This window comes from Cibotium barometz, chromosome 49 (assembly GCF_041138505.1).
Source record: "Cibotium barometz isolate CiBa-2024 chromosome 49, ASM4113850v1, whole genome shotgun sequence".
NCBI classification, from domain to species: Eukaryota; Viridiplantae; Streptophyta; class Polypodiopsida; order Cyatheales; family Cibotiaceae; genus Cibotium; species Cibotium barometz.
In genome coordinates, this window is record NC_141094.1 from 33,395,982 (window position 1) to 33,411,842 (window position 15,861).

General features: G+C 45.5%; 1 protein-coding gene across 1 annotated transcript in view; it reads right to left on the reverse strand.

Moving 5' to 3' along the window:
• Positions 1-231: 231 nt before the first annotated feature.
• The window catches only part of LOC147610508 (GEM-like protein 1), a 95,819-nt gene continuing 80,189 nt past the window's right edge, over positions 232-15,861 (reverse strand). Inside the window, exon 4 of the mRNA XM_086785989.1 lies at positions 232-536. Within this exon, the coding sequence (XP_086642115.1) occupies positions 361-536 (176 nt within the window). The 3' untranslated portion in view covers positions 232-360. The remainder of the gene's footprint in view (positions 537-15,861) is intronic.

Consider the following 15,861-nt stretch of genomic DNA (forward strand, 5'->3'; position numbering starts at 1 on the left):
ATATCATTTAATAGGCCAATGATGCATATAGTCTTAAACCAGACGTCGCTTAAGAAGAAGGGAAGGGTAAAGATGAAATGAAGGATCAATGACTTTGGTAACATTGCACGCACCCACACATACACGCAGGTACCCTGTATATACAGCAACTCAAACCAGCAACCCAATTCACATGCCAAGTAGTAATTCTATATATAATTTGCCATTCAAAGACAATAGTGACCTTTCATGTACATGAATATATAGAAACTTTTATTCAGTCCAATGTTAGCATACAAAGACAAAAGTGACCTTTCATGTACATGATTATATAGAACCTTTTATTCAGTCCAATGTTACCTTGGAATACTAAATGATCACTCACATAAAGGAGTGTACTTGTGCTTCCTGCAAAAATTTTAGCGCCTTGTCATGGTTCAAAAACCCCATATACCAAAACTCATGATTGTCGATAGTAACTACTTGTATATACTTCTCGGAAGGATTTTTTGAAATTGTGTAGGCATTGACCACTCTCAGTTTGTCCACTGGCACCACTACCTGCATAACATAGAAAATGCCACTGAAAAATTGCTCCTGATCTACAATTCAATGGCACCATTGCCTCTCTCTCTCTCTCTCTCTCTCTCCCATTACCTTGGTCTTGTAGACCTTGTGTGGCACCTTGGTCTCTATTGGATGTTAGATTCCCTCCCCTTTTCTTTTTTGATGTATTTTAGAGATGCATCATGCATACTCTATCGCAGTACCACTAGTCAAATAATATTCTTGGTCTCATGGACCAATCTGCCTCCCCATGTTATTGATCCTCGAGATTAGTAACCTAATCTTGCAAAGCTATGGGAGCCCTGGGATAAGGAGAAAGCAAGCTAACACAGACGGCTAAGGTTACTATAAAAAAATCCATGTTACAAAGGCAATTACACTTTGTAACAAGGTATTGATGGGTAGGATTATACTAGTTTAACCCACTCGTACTAAAACCAAACCCGGATCACTTGGGCAACAAACAGACCACAATAACACCGGAATGGCCAGCCACCCTAGGAACAACTTTATTCAATGAATAAACTGTTACAATAGACCAAGGTGCGGGTGCAACTTGCACCGGATTCTCCACAAAGCTTCAGCAAACACTTTCTCAGAGATCTAGGTACAAACAGCACCAAGAACCAGTACAAAATGATCTTGGAACAGCCCCAAAATCAGCGACCAGCTCTGAATGAAGAGAGAGAAAGAGCTATGCTGTACGGCCAGCGTCATAGGAAAGAGAGAACACGCCGCTGCCCTGCTGTACAACCAACCCTGAAGGAGAGAGAGTGAACACCAGACGGCTGCTGCTGTACGGCCAGCGCTCAGGAGAAGAGAGGGAACAGGCTGATGCTGTACGGCCAGCACTCAGAAGAAAGAGAGCAAACTGCTGTCCTGCTGTACGACCAGCACTGTGGGAGAGAAAAAGCCAGATGGCTGCTGCCCTGTTGTACGACCAGCACTCAAGGCAAAGAAAAACGCCAGACGGTTGCTGCCCTGCTGTACGGCCAGCGCTTCTGAATGTTCATGGATCTAGAATCCTTTCAGAAACTTCCCAAAATAGAAGTATGAAGTGAGCACCAGGGTTGCTAGTCCTAAGAAAACACACCATGTCAGGCTGCATTTGCCATACATGTACTGTCATGTCAGGCCACATATGCCACATGCACAGTAAGAAAATACACCATGTCAGGCTCCATATGCCATACATGTACTGTCATGTCCAGCTCCATAAGCCACACATGTTGTGACCACTCCCTACAGATCGGAAGACAATATACACATATTTAGAACACCTAATTTAAGTGATATTAAACAATGAAAACAACGTCAGCAACAAAAATACTGGAAATACTGAAAATACAAAAGACACCAGCACTGGGACCAGAAAGGGCCGCACCCCCCCCCCCTCAATACTTATTGTATTTCTTGGAGTATTTATATTTGTACAAGTGTCACGGGCTTGAAAGGCCAAATTTCTCCACCACGGAGTGAAAACAACCAAACAAAATTGGTTCAAGTCAATGTAGAGGTGTTGGTCGGAGTAGCCTAAAATCACAGGCTCATTCCCACCTTCACTGGGTGCACACTTGCCTTTCACAGGTCTTTCGGGACCGTACACAAACAGGCACGCCCGTACTAACGCAAGCAACAGTGATACGGAGGGAACGTATCCCGGTTCTCCCAGATAAGCTTTGTACCTTGTTTTTCCTCATACCCACATGACATTCACTGGCTCCTCTATAGGTGAGGGCGCGGTCAGAGCAAACACGGGAAAAACCACTACCCAATGGCCTTCTAAGGTGTATGCAGCTGGAGATGAAACTTGCCTACACAAAGCTTGAAATAACAACATTTGACTTTAATTGTTATCTGAATTTGAAATAAAATATAGAAACAAATACTTGGCATAGGTTTTAATTCAAATCTCAACAAGAAGATCATTTTCCTTTTTGTTGTACTCCAAATGGGTGCAATCGGCAGATGTAAACAAGGCAACCAGCCGGTACAAATGTGGTAGCTAGCACAGTTTGCAGGTACACGTAGGCAGCCAGCACTGTTTGCAGGTACAAGAAGGTAGCCAGCACTGTTTGCAAGTGCACGTGGGCAGCCAGCACTGTTTGCAGGTACAAGAAGGTAGCCAGCACTGTTTGCAGGTACATGTGGGCAGCCAGCACATCAGGTACAGCAGGCAGGTATAGCCAGGTACAGGCTGGATTCAACACGTGGGAAGGACCAGCAGAGGGGTACAATTCAGGTAGGACAAGCGGCCAGCAACTAGGAGACAGGTACAGCACCGAATTCTTCTTTGGAGAGAGGTGATGGAGCAAGAAACGCAGCCAGCCAGCAAGCGATGAAAAGAAAGGAACCCACCAACCTCATCCCTAGGGAAATCCCAAAAAGGGTCTATGCAAAGCTTTTTTTTAGAGGTTATAAAACCTTAAATCAATTTAACACTTTGGGCACCCTCAAAAACAAATGTCCAGTCCCTATTTAAAATGGGTGTAAACACATTACCTTATAAATATTAAGGTTTACCATAGTTTATATATTTTACCTTTTAAAAAGACCAAAATGAAAGTACTTACCACGTGTTCACACGCCACACCACCGAGTCAGCAAACAACACTCCACGGTACACTGGGGGCGTCCCCGTTCAGTGTACTGGCACGGCATAACAAGCAGACACACGCAAACAAGTCATGCAAAAACAAATTTATGCATGCACGCATAAATGCATGTGCACATATAATGGACGAAATCTCCCTTTAATGAAAATTGTACAAGAAGTTCCTATCGAGCACAAAACTGGCGCGACAGAAGTATAAAGATATGTCCTCGTCTTCCTATGGAGTGACAGTCCCATAGGTAAGACGCCATCCTGGCCATACACGGGTGGCACTAACAAGCTCCCGTCCATACAACACGGAGCAAGTCACACGGGTGGCACGAAACTGGTTCCCGTCCATGTGACGGAGCACTGGTCACACACGGGTGGCACTAATCTGGCTCCCGTCCATGTGACACCAAAAGACTGGCCCTTTCACATGGGACACTGGCCTGGCCCCATGTGAACATGGCACAAATCTGGCTGCTCTATGGAGTGACAGTCCCATAGAAGTGGCTCCAGAAATGGAGATGGACCAAATGGTGACATCTCCCCGGGCTTCTAAATAGTTGACCTCAATTGAAAAGCCTCAAGATGTGCCTGCAGAAGCTGAGGGTAGTCAACAAAATAATCCTCATCTACCCACTTTGCATCAATTGGCAAATAATTTTTAAATTTCACAAGGTATCTCCTGGAAAGCTTCCCATGTGGTAACATTCTCTCCTTGTGAAATACAATCTGCTCTGGCTGAAGGATCTCCTCAAGCTCATCAACTTCTGGCGGATCTTCTGTGACAGGCTCCTCTGGATCTAGCCCCACATACTTCTGCAAAAGACTCACATGAAAAGCATTGTGAATCTTCCAATGGCTGGGTAAAGCAAGCCTTAAGGACACTTCATTGATCTTGTCAATCACTTTGAAGGGTCCATAATATCGAGTAGAAAGCTTTGGATATGATCCCTCTCGTCCTGGCCTCTTCCGAAGTCTAGCTTCTCAAATTTCAACAATACCCAATCACCTTCCTTGACTTGCATGTCCCTTCGATGCTTGTCAGCAACCCTTTTATGCTTGTCTTGTGACCTTGCAATGGCTGTCCGCACCGGAGCAAAGGCTACATCCAAGTCACGTACATACTCATCATCTACAAAAATCTCATCCTTTGTACGAAGGATGGGTGACAAGACCACACTGCCATAAAGAATCTCAAACAAGGCCTTCCCCGTGGAGGCATGAACTGTGTTGTTGTAGGCAAACTCTACAAGTGGAAGATACTTCTCCCACGCAGTCTTTTGATTTGCCACATAACACTTCAACAAATCTAACACATCTGAATTTGCAGCTTCACTTTGGCCATCCATTTGGGGGTGATAAGTTGATGAAAGCTCAAGGTTAGTGCCCATGTTATCAAATAAAGCCCTCCAGAAGAGACTCGTAGTCCTGGGATCTCTATACCCAACAATGAACTTAAGCATAACATGATGCTTGAAGATGTGAGCAAGAAAAAGCTTCACCATATGATCAACTTTAATGGTTTTCTTGACGGGCAAGAAGTGAGCTTGCTTGCTAAACTTGTCCGCAATGGTCCAAATAGCGTCATTCCCATGCTGGGATCTAGGCAAATCCATAAAGAAGTCCATAGTAATGCTTTCCCATGGCTGTGAGGGAATAGGCAATGGCTGCATAGTAACATGGAACGGGGAACAGGGACGGGGACGGGGAACGGAGACGGAGACGGGGACGGGGAACGACAAAAGGCAGTGAACGGGGACGGGGAGACGGGGACGACATATGGAAAATGCAATTTATTGACTACAAAGCACACTAAATAAAATAACATTTATGTTTTTCCACTTTGAGCTTTCAAGGCATCACTTTAAATGTACAATACGTGGCGCAAACACCAAACAGGCGCTAATAAGTACACCGACAAAGTTCAAACCAATATATAAGCATGGAATGATGATCATTATCAAATAACAAAAGACTAGTGTCTACAATGCACATAAAGTGCCGAGTCAAGACTCAAAAGTAAAAACAATGAAACATAGCTAAATGATAAATCATAGAGCCTGCAATGCTCACTCAGAGGCTAGAGTGTGAGAAGTACTGGCGTCATGATCATGGTTGTCTACATGACCAGTTTGAAAGATAGTGGCATCGTTCTCCAGGCTCTGTTGCGTCTCCACCTGCTCATTTCCCTCTTCCTGCTCCATCTCCCACTGAGTAAAGGGATCTGCCTTTGCAGTCGCACCCTTGCAAAGCATTTGCAAGTTTGCGCTTACAAAGACAAGATCATTGGCCTTTTCTACACCAAGGCGGTTCCTCTTCTTTGATGCAATATGGCTGTAAGAACTCCAAAGCTGCTCCAAACAAGAGGAGCTTACAGCTTCGCCGAGAATGCGGATAGCCAAGTGTTGCAGCTCAGGCCCATCTAAACCATAGTCTTCCCACCACAAAGCAGCCCCAACCTTCAACCTATCCTCCTGTGCATCCGCACAACCAAAAGCACCATGAAAGGACCTGTATATGCAGCAAGCTGGTCTCTGATTGCGCCTAATGCCTCCATCTGGCACTAGACGATCCAAGATGTGCCTCCAACCATCACTAACCTCTCTGTCATTCTCCTGTCCATTACCTTGAAACTCAAGGTCCACCATATATGCAGCTGCATGCATTGGAGAGGCATAGGAGTTCCACCTCATCACACATAAGGAACGAATCTCCTCGTATATCTGTCCTAATCGGGCTCTAACTCTTGCAACTTCTCTATCATTCTATCCATTGCCTCATACACCTTCCTGATGCATGGCTGCATAGCATCTACAAGCCTCAACAAGTGGACAATAGGCCTCACCATAGCATCAATGCGTTTCACATCCTCCCAAAAGGAAGTGCTCTCTGCATGCTCCCTGCATAATATGCCTATGGCTGTCAAAGCCAATGTAGAAGTGGTGAACTCGTCACTGATGAAGAGTTGCCTCAATGCACCACTGCACTCCCTCAAGCGGGCCAGCATCAAGAAGTTGAAGGCAAATCTAGTGTCTGAGTATTTGAGAAGTGAGAGCCTTGATTTCTTAGAGAACTCGTGGCAGAGTGGTTCAAGACAAATGTGACCATTTGATTGGCCTCCTGAATGATTGCCTCAATCCCTGACATCTTTCCAATATCCTTTAAAAGATTGTTCAAACAATGTGCCATACAATATGACACAGTCATGTGTGGATACATGCCCTCAATAATAGCTCCAGCTGCCCTTTTTGCAGCCTCCCCATCTGTCCCTATCCCTGAGGCATCATGTGAAGCAGTAAAGTACATCTCGTCACGAGAATATGCAACAAGACCATGGATGGACCGCTTTCGTGTGTCACTCCATCCATCTGCAATGAGTGACACTCCATTCTTTGCCCATAGCCGCTTTGTGTTCTCTGCAGCTTGATTGACAAGGCGCTTCTCCTTGTCGAGCAATGTGGTGCGTAGAGACTCCGATGATGGGAGGGTGTAGTTTGGACCATACTCCCCAATCCTCTTCACCATAGCCTTGAAGTACTCGGATCTTATTACAAAAAGAAACAAGTGAACTTTCAAGAATGAAACTCAGAAAAATCATGTCAAGAGGGAAGAGTCAAGGCTCACCTAGCAATATGATCATGGAAGAAGAAACGAGCCACAGCTGTATCAACCTCTTCCTTCTTCTTAGGATCCCAACTTCCCTCTAGTGTACTATGTCGCCGCGTGGGTGTGGACATCACCTAGGAACCTACACCATGTGGTCGTGGTGTAGATGTGGTAGATGCACCCCCTAACCCTGAAACAGATCCCTCAGGTGGTCTCACAAATGCTGCAGGATCCACAGCCACACATGCGGGCCTTACAGCCCTCAAAGCCTCATGCCCGGCAATGCGCTCAAGAAGCTCCCTTCTCTTCTCCGATGTGATTCCCGTGCAAAATCGAACCTCATGCCCGGACTCATCCATAAGGTGGATTCTCACTTTGTCTGACCCACTCGTCCGCCTATAGGAGCAAAGCTTGCAAGACCACGGGTGTGAACCTCCTCCACTTCCAGGGCGGTTGGCATTAACCTCTTCCCACCATGACCAACCATCGGTTCTTCTAGCACCACGACGACATGCAGAGCCGAAGTTGCGAAGAAGATGCCATGAGAGAGGGTGAAAGTTGAGAGAGAGAGAGAGAGAGAGAGAGAGAGAGAGAGAGAGAGAGAGAGCTCTTAAGGCTGAAGGCTTAAAAGTTCAGAGGCTAGAGCCTAGAGAAAGCTTGCGGGTTGAGACGAGAGAGAGAGAGAGAGAGAGAGCGCTTGTTGCTGCTTAAGCTCAAGAGTGGGGAGAGGGAGTGGGGCGGTTGGCCAAGAGTGAGAGAGTGGGAGAGAGAGAGAGAGAGAGAGAGAGAAGAGCTCAAGTCTTGTAGGCGGCTTAGGGCTCCAAGCCTCAAGGCTCATGCATGGTGTGGGTCACGGGTGATGGCAGGCCACAGTGCCAACGAGAGGAAACGGGCGCAGCTGCTAGCCACCAACAAGCACAAGCGGCAGAAAAAACGACGGAAAAAAGCGAAAAATGGCCCAAAAAAAAAAGCAAAAAAAAATGGCGCAAAAAACCAGCGAAAAAAAAAACATTTCGCCGTCCCATTCCAGACCTGTCCCCGACAGCGCACGTCCGTTCTGCCGTCCCCTTGTGACGCAGGTGCCCGAGGCGTCCCGCCCGTCCCTAGACCGTGTCGGAATTCCATGCCGAATCAGGACGGCGTTTCCGCGTCCCGTCCCCTGTTACTATGAATGGTTGAAGCAAACCTGGAGGCTTTTGCCTATCAAATTTCACCTTTTGGCCAATAAGACATGCTCGTACATATGCCTCAATGTCTTTACGAATGCTTGGCCAAAAGAAATATCTCTCAATCATGCGTGCAGTAGGCATGATACCGCTATGACCAGCATAAGGTGGCCAGCATAAGGTGGAGCGTGACATTCCTCCATAACCTTTGGACGCATATCTTTCACCACACATAAGCAGTTATCCTTCATAAGATAACCCTCTTTGATCACATAAGAGGCATGTGGGTGACCAGCCATTAAATCAGTCCATATATGAAAATCAACATCCAAATGATATAAATCTCTCATGGTAGGTAAGTCCCCATGAGAGGCCACTGAAACTGCAACCACATAAGGCCTCCTGGATAATGCATCTGCCACTACATTTTTCTTTCTCGGAGTATGTACAATCTGAAAATGAAACATGGAAAGAAAGTTTGCCATTCTCATCTGCTTCTCCGAAAGCTTTTCTTGAGATAGAAGCTTTGATGATCTGTCTTGACTACAAATTCAGCCCCAAGAAGATAGTGTTTCCATATCTTTAAGGCATGAATTACAGCCAAGAGCTCTTTTTCATAGATGTCCATATGAAGCTCGGCATCATGCAATCGACGGCTCTCATATGCAACTACATGACCTTCTTGATTTAGGACAGCCCCTATATAATTCCCACATGCATCACATTCCACCATGAATGGCTTTTGCAAGTCGAGAACAATCAATACAGGTCCACATATGATAGCATTCTTGAGTTGCAAGACGGCATCCTGCTCCTTAGGGGTCCATTTAAAAGTGGCTTTCTTCTTCGTGAGATCATGTAGAGGTGTGGCAATCACAGCAAAATGCCTTATGAAGCGCCTGTAATATGAACATAACCCTAGAAAGCTACGTATTTGATGTACATTTTGCAACTCTGGCCAATTCCAAATGGTTTCAATCTTGGCAGGATCCATTCTTACACCATCATTGGATACAATGTGGCCTAAATAGTGTATCTCTGAAAGAAAGAACTCATTTTTCTTGGCATTAATGAAGAGTTTATGCTTCCGCAACTCTTCAAATACTGTGGCCAAATGAGTCCTATGCTCTTGCTCATTCTTGGAGAAAACCAGACCAAAAGGCATCACCAAAAACTCATACAATCCAAAAGCTATCCTAAATGCAGTTTTGTGGACATCCTCTGGCACCACTCGTATCTGGTGATAACCACTCTTCAAATCAATACGACTGAAACAAGCCAAGCCATCAAGCTTATTCAAAATGTCATCAATGCGCGGTATTGGAAATCTGTTCTTGATGGTGAGCTTATTTAGAGCTCTATAATCCTCACACATGCGGAATGACCTATCTTTCTTTTGAACAAGAAGCACGGGAGAGCAAAAAGGTAAGGAACTTGGCTGAACCAAACCTTTCTCCAAAAGCTCATTAACCTGCTTCATAATCTCTTCTTGTTGTCCGGCACTCACACGATATGCGAGTTTGTTAGGTGGAGAACTACCTGGCACAAGATCTATGCGATGATCCTTGGGCCTTTGAGGAGGTAGTTCACCTAGCAATGCATTAGCAAAACAATCTTTGTATGCATGAAGAAAATTCAACCTATCCTGAGTCAAAACATCCACATTTTCATGACTCGGTTCAATGTTATCACAAACAAAAACCAAGTACGTTGAAATGCTTTATTAATCTAGATGGATAGAATCACCTTTCTTTGCAGCATCAATAACATGCATGCGGCCTCTATGCATAAAGGAAATTATGTTTGTCTTGTACTCTTTGCGGGGCTCAAGCCTATGATGCCATGGCTTGCCAAGCAATACATCACATCCATTTAGTGGGGCAACCAAGAAATGCTCACGATCAAGATATCCCTGAATATGTATGCGCAACTTCCCAATAAGTGGGGTAACCTGCACCTCTTTACCAACAAAGGTAGCTTCTGCTTGAATTTGAGCCCCCATGTCCTCAACCTCAATGCCCAAGGCGGCTGCTATCTAGGTAGAGATGAAATTATCTGTTGCACAATCATTAAACATAAATAGAGCGGGCTGATCTTTGATTTGGTCCCATGCTTTGCATACCATCCTCTCTTTTCCATCATGCTGCGTGTTTCCCTGCACATCGGGAACTGCATGCACATTTGCCTTGGGTTGCTTCTCCTTATGCTTGTCTAAACATATGCTCTTTACTACCACAAGAAAATCATTTCCCCTCCTTTGCATATTGCTCCCTTTGCTCGGGAGTCAAGCCAAATTTGTTCTTTGGCCCATGATCCTTGGATGTGGTATTTTCAGCTTTACCTCCCTTCTGGACATCCCGAAAGCTCTTTTTAGGTGGCTGTCCACCTTTTTGCAAGTTTGGGACAACCTTCTCTTTGCCCTTGGAACCACCTTGATCTTGCTTGATTTTGAGCACCAATTGCTCCATAGCAAGAGCAGATGCTATAAGCTACTGTAGAGTGTGTTTCGGGTGCAATTCAATGCCCGAACGATAGGCTGGTTGCAACCCGGAACGAAACTTTCTTTTATTTTCATCCTCGAAAAGTTGCATGAAAGGAGTAACCTCGAGCAAAACTTTCCAAAATTTACTCACATACTGCTGCACACTCTCATTATCCTTTTGATCAAGTCTCTCCCACTTTAATGTGAGTGTATGCTCTGCATTTGGTGACAAGAATTGGGCATAAAATCTGTCCTTAAACTCTTTCCAAGTGCAAATGGAGTCTTTGGTGGTCTTTTCAGCGATCCACCAATGGGCAGCTGTCCCCTTTAAAAACATGCTTGCATGATGGATCTTAGACTTCTCAGTGAAGTCCTCTTCACTAAATGCAATATCAAACTGAGCCACAAAAGCAAGCACCATCAAACTCCCCATGATAGGCATCAAACTTCACTGACTTGTCCCCTGCCTTGAACTCCTTGAGCTTTTTGGCATGAGGCTCAAATTCTTGCCTCTTTCTCTTGCCCTTGTCCAAAGGGCCAGCTCTCTCTGCATGAGCTTCATGGGCAATCTTAGGTGTTCCACTATAGCCAAAGTGACATGGGTCTTTGGTTCTTGTGGCCCCACTGCATGTGATCTCGCTGAAAGATGCCTTGTCTCACCACGAGACAACTCAATAGGCAAGGTCTTTTGGCTTGCATGCCGACCACTGTCCCCATGATGTACATACTTGGAATCCAAATGGCCTTCAGTATGCATGAATCTGTTTCCTCCTGTGCCATGAGGAGTGGATGCCTTTGGCTTGCATGCCGACCACTGTTCCCATGATGTACATACTTGGAATCCAAATGGCCTTCAGCATGCATGAATCTGTTTCCTCCTGTGCCATGAGGAGTGGATGCATGGCGAGAAGTGACCGATACTTCTTCTTTATGCAAATATGATCTCAACCTTTGAGAGGCTGGGTCTCCATGCTCCAAACGGGGTGGATTCTTGAACATAAGTTGTCCATCCTCTCTCTCTTTAAGGTCACCCTTTCGGATAAGATAAGAGAGTGCCAACTCCCTTGGCTTCTTGCCCACTTCTCGAGCCATAGACTCAAAAGTCATGTCTACTATACATGGTCACCATGAAACTCGTTTCGGTGGCTTTGAAACTCATTTCACGTTTCGGTGTTGAAACGTTTCGTACGCATTACTGAAACCATTTCGTTTCATATGAAACAAAAAATTGTGATTTTTTCTATGGTTTAGCCTCTCTCTATATTTTAAAGCCTTTCACTTTCCTTCTTTTATGTCTCTTTTGCTCTCCTTTCTTCAATGGTGACATTATAGCAATATATTTTTCATATTGTCATGCATATATCGTTTTGATCTACCGTTTCATTGTGCACCTATCCACATTTGAAACCTTTCATTCCAAAATAGATCGTTTCGATAGCGAAACGTTTCAGCAATGAAACGTTTCGTGGTGACCTTGCCACCATAGCATCAGCTTTCTTGGCTTCTATGACACTTTCTACATGGGGGTCCTCATGCAAGAATTTCAGCTCTTGCTCTTTTGCCTGCAAGAGCCTCTTCATGTGCTCCAACTCAGCCCTCAATGCATTGGGCTCTTCCTCATGCATAGGTGTTCTTTACCACCTGATGGTTGTCCCATTAATGTACTGTCATAGACTCTCTCAAGAGACTTATGCCTTCCATGCAATGCATCGGAATCCCGTGAAGCACTTGATTGGCCCCTCGAATTCGGCAGTTCCAATGGGTTACCTTGGCTGTCCATTGAATCAAGTGTTCGTACTTGCTTCCGATCTTAAAACTCCGTGTCTCCTCTTGAGAAAGAGACACGACCGGGCTCTGATACCAATGTGACCGCTCCCTACAGGAGACCTACAGATCGGAAGACAATATACACATATTTAGAACACCTAATTTAACTGATATTAAACAATGGACACAACATCAGCAATAAAAATACTGAAAATACTGAAAATACAAATGACACTAGCACTGGGGCCGGAAAGGACCATCCCCCCCCCCCCTCAATACTTATTGTATTTCTTGGAGTATTTATATTTGTACAAGTGTCAAAGGCCTGAAAAGCCAGATTTCTCCACCAGGGAGTGAAAACAACCAAACAGAACTAGTTCAAGTCGATGTAGAGGTCTTGGTCGGAGTAGCCTCAAATCACAGGCTCATTCCCACCTTTACTGGGTGCACACTTGTCTTTCACTCGTCTTCCGGGACCATGCACAAACAGGCATGCCCGTAGTAACGCAGGCAACAGTGATACACCATGGACGGAACGTATCCCGGTTCTCCCAGATAAGCTTTGTACCTGGTTTTTTCTCATACCCACATGACCTTCACTAGCTTCTCTATAGGTAAGGGCTCAGGGCGCGGCCACGGCAATCATGGGAAAAACCCCTATCCAATGGCCTTCTAAGGTGTATACAGCTGGAGATGAAACTTGCCTACACAAAGTGTCACCATTTGGTCCATCTCCATTTTTGGAGCCACTTCTATGGGACTATCACTCCATAGAGCGGCCAGATTTGTGCCATGTTCACATGGGACCAGGCTAGTGTCCCGTGTGAAAGGACCAGTTTTATGGTGTCACATGGACGGGAGCCAGATCAGTGCCACCCGTGTGCAACTAGTGCTGCGTCACATGGACGAGAACCAGTTTCGTGTCACCCGTGTGATTTGCTTCGTGCTGTATGGACGGAAGCCTGTTGGTGCCACCCGTCTATGGGACTGTCACTCCATAGGAAGACTAGGACATATTTATTTATATTTGTCGCGCCAGTCTTGTGCCCGCCGACAGGAACCTCTTGTACAAGTTTCATGAAAGGGAGATTTCATCTACTATTTGTGCACATGCATTTATGCCCGCATGCATAAATTTGTTTCTGCATGACTTGTTTGCGTGTGTCTGCCTGTTATGCCCTGCCAGTACACTGGACGGGAACGCCCCCAGTGTACCATGGAATGTTGTTTGCTGACTTGGTGGTGTGGCATATGAACAGGTGGTAAGTATATTCATTTTCTTTTTTTTTTTAAGGTGAAATCCATAAACTAGAGTAAACCTTAATTTGTTATAAGCTAATGTGTTCACACACATTCAAACTTGGGCTGGACATTTACTTCCTAGTGTGGGTGCCCATAAGTATAAATTTTGTATTAAGATATTATAACCTTGGATAAGCCTTTTTGCATGGAACATTTATTAAAAACTCCCCACGTGGTGGGTTGGTGGTTCCTCTTTCTCCATTGCCTCCTCACGGCTGCCCATGCCTGAAGATGGCTGGCTGCCTACTCTCCATCGCCTGTACCTGCTGCATATGCCTGTACCTGCTGTGATTGTACCTGCTGTCCATCGCCTGTACCTGCTGTCCACGACTGTACTAGTTCTTATTGTACCTGCTGTCCACGGCTATACCAGCCCCTGTGTACTTGCTGTCCCCACCTGCTGGCTGCCCCTGGAGTACCTACAGTACCTGCTGGCTGCCCCTGGAGTACCTACTGTACCTGCTGGCTGCCTTGGTGTACCTACTGTACCTGCTGCAAGTACAGGTACCTGCATAGTACCTGGCTGGTTGTACTTGCACACTTGTGAAGAACCTAAAGTGCTTGATTGTACCTGCTACAAAAAGTACCGGTTGTATCTGGATTGTACTCACCGTACCAGGTGCTCTCTTATTCTTTTTCTCATTTGAATATATCTGAAATTTGCTAATTTAAATTCAGAAAATGCTTTAAGTAGTGCAGTGCAGGAGCATGGCATGTATATGCTGGCCATGTTCAGGGAAATTCTTGTTGGTGTGGCTAGTATATTTCCCTGTGTGGTGTTGTTAACCGCACTCTCAGAGCTTCTGAGAGCCAGTGAAGGTTAAACTCACTAGGGAATTTGGGAGCAAAGCTCATTGGGGAGAACCAGGCCACGTTCCCTCCGTGGTGTACTCCTTGGCCTGCGTCAGTACGGGCGTGCCTGTTGGTGCACGGTCCCGGAAGACCAGTGAAAGGCAAGTGTCCACCCAGTGAAGGTGGGAATGAGCCTGTGATCTAGGGCTACTCTGCCCAACACCTCTTCATCGACTTGAACCCGTTCTTTTTGGTTGTTTTCACTCCCTTGTGGAAAAATCTAGCCTGTCGGCCCGTGACACTTGTACAAATATAAATACTCCAAGAAATACAATAAGTATTGAGGGGAGGGCCGACCCTTTCCGGCCCCAGTGCTGGTGTCATTTGTATTTTCAGTATTTCCAGTATTTGTGTTGCTGATGTTGTTTCCATTGTTTAATAATAGTTAAATTAAGTGTTCTAAATATGTATATATTGTTTTCCGATCTGTAGGCCTCCTGTTGGGAGTGGTCATATTGGTATCACAGCCCGATCGTCTCTCTTTCTCAAGTCGGAGTTTTGAGATTGGAAGCTAGCACGAACACTTAATTCAATGGACAGCCAGGGCAACCCATTGGAAGTGCCGAATTCGAGGGGCCAATCAAGTGCTTCACGGGATGCCGATGCATTACATGGAAGGCATAAGCCTCTGGAGAGAGTCTATGACAGTGCATACATGGGACAACCATCACGTGGTAAAGAACTTATTGACGAGGAAGAGCCCAATGCATTGAGGGCTTAGTTGGAGCACATGAAGAGGCTCTTGCAGGCAAAAGAGCAAGAGCTGAAATTCTTGCATGAGGACCCCCGTGTACAAAGTGTCATAGAAGCCAAGAAAGCTGATGCTATGGTGGACATGACTTTTGAGTCTATGGCTCGAGAAGTGGGTAACAAGCCAAGGGAGCTGGCACTCTCTTATCTTATCCGCAAGGGTGACCTCAAAGAGGGAGAGGATGGACAGCTTATGTTCAAGAATCCACCCCGTTTGCAACATGGAGACCCAGCCTCTCAAAGGTTGAGATCATCTTTGCATAAAGAAGAAGTATCAGTCACCTCTCGCCATACATCCACTCCTCATGGTACAGGAGGAAACAGATTTATGCATGCTCAAGGCCATTTGGATTCTAGGTATGTACATCATGGGGGCACTGGTCGGCATGCAAGCCAAAAGACCTTGCCTATTGAGTTGTCTCGTGGCGAGACAAGGCATTTCTCAGCGAAGCCACATGCAGCGGGGCCACAAGAATCGAACACCCATGTCACTTTGGCTAGTGGAACACCTATCATTGCCCATGAAGCTCATGCAGAGAGAGCTGCCCCTTTGGATAAGGGGAAGAGAAAAAGAGTAGAACATGTACCACATCCCAAGAAGCCCAAGGAGTTCAAGGCAGGGGACAAGTCCGTGAAATTTGATGCCTTTCATGGAGAGTATGATGCCTCTAAAGTGCTAGCATTTGTGGCACAGTTTGATATTGCTTTTAGTGATGAGGACTTCACTGGGAAGTCCAAAATTCGTCATGCAAGCACGTTCTTGAAGAGGACAGCTACCCATTGGTGGA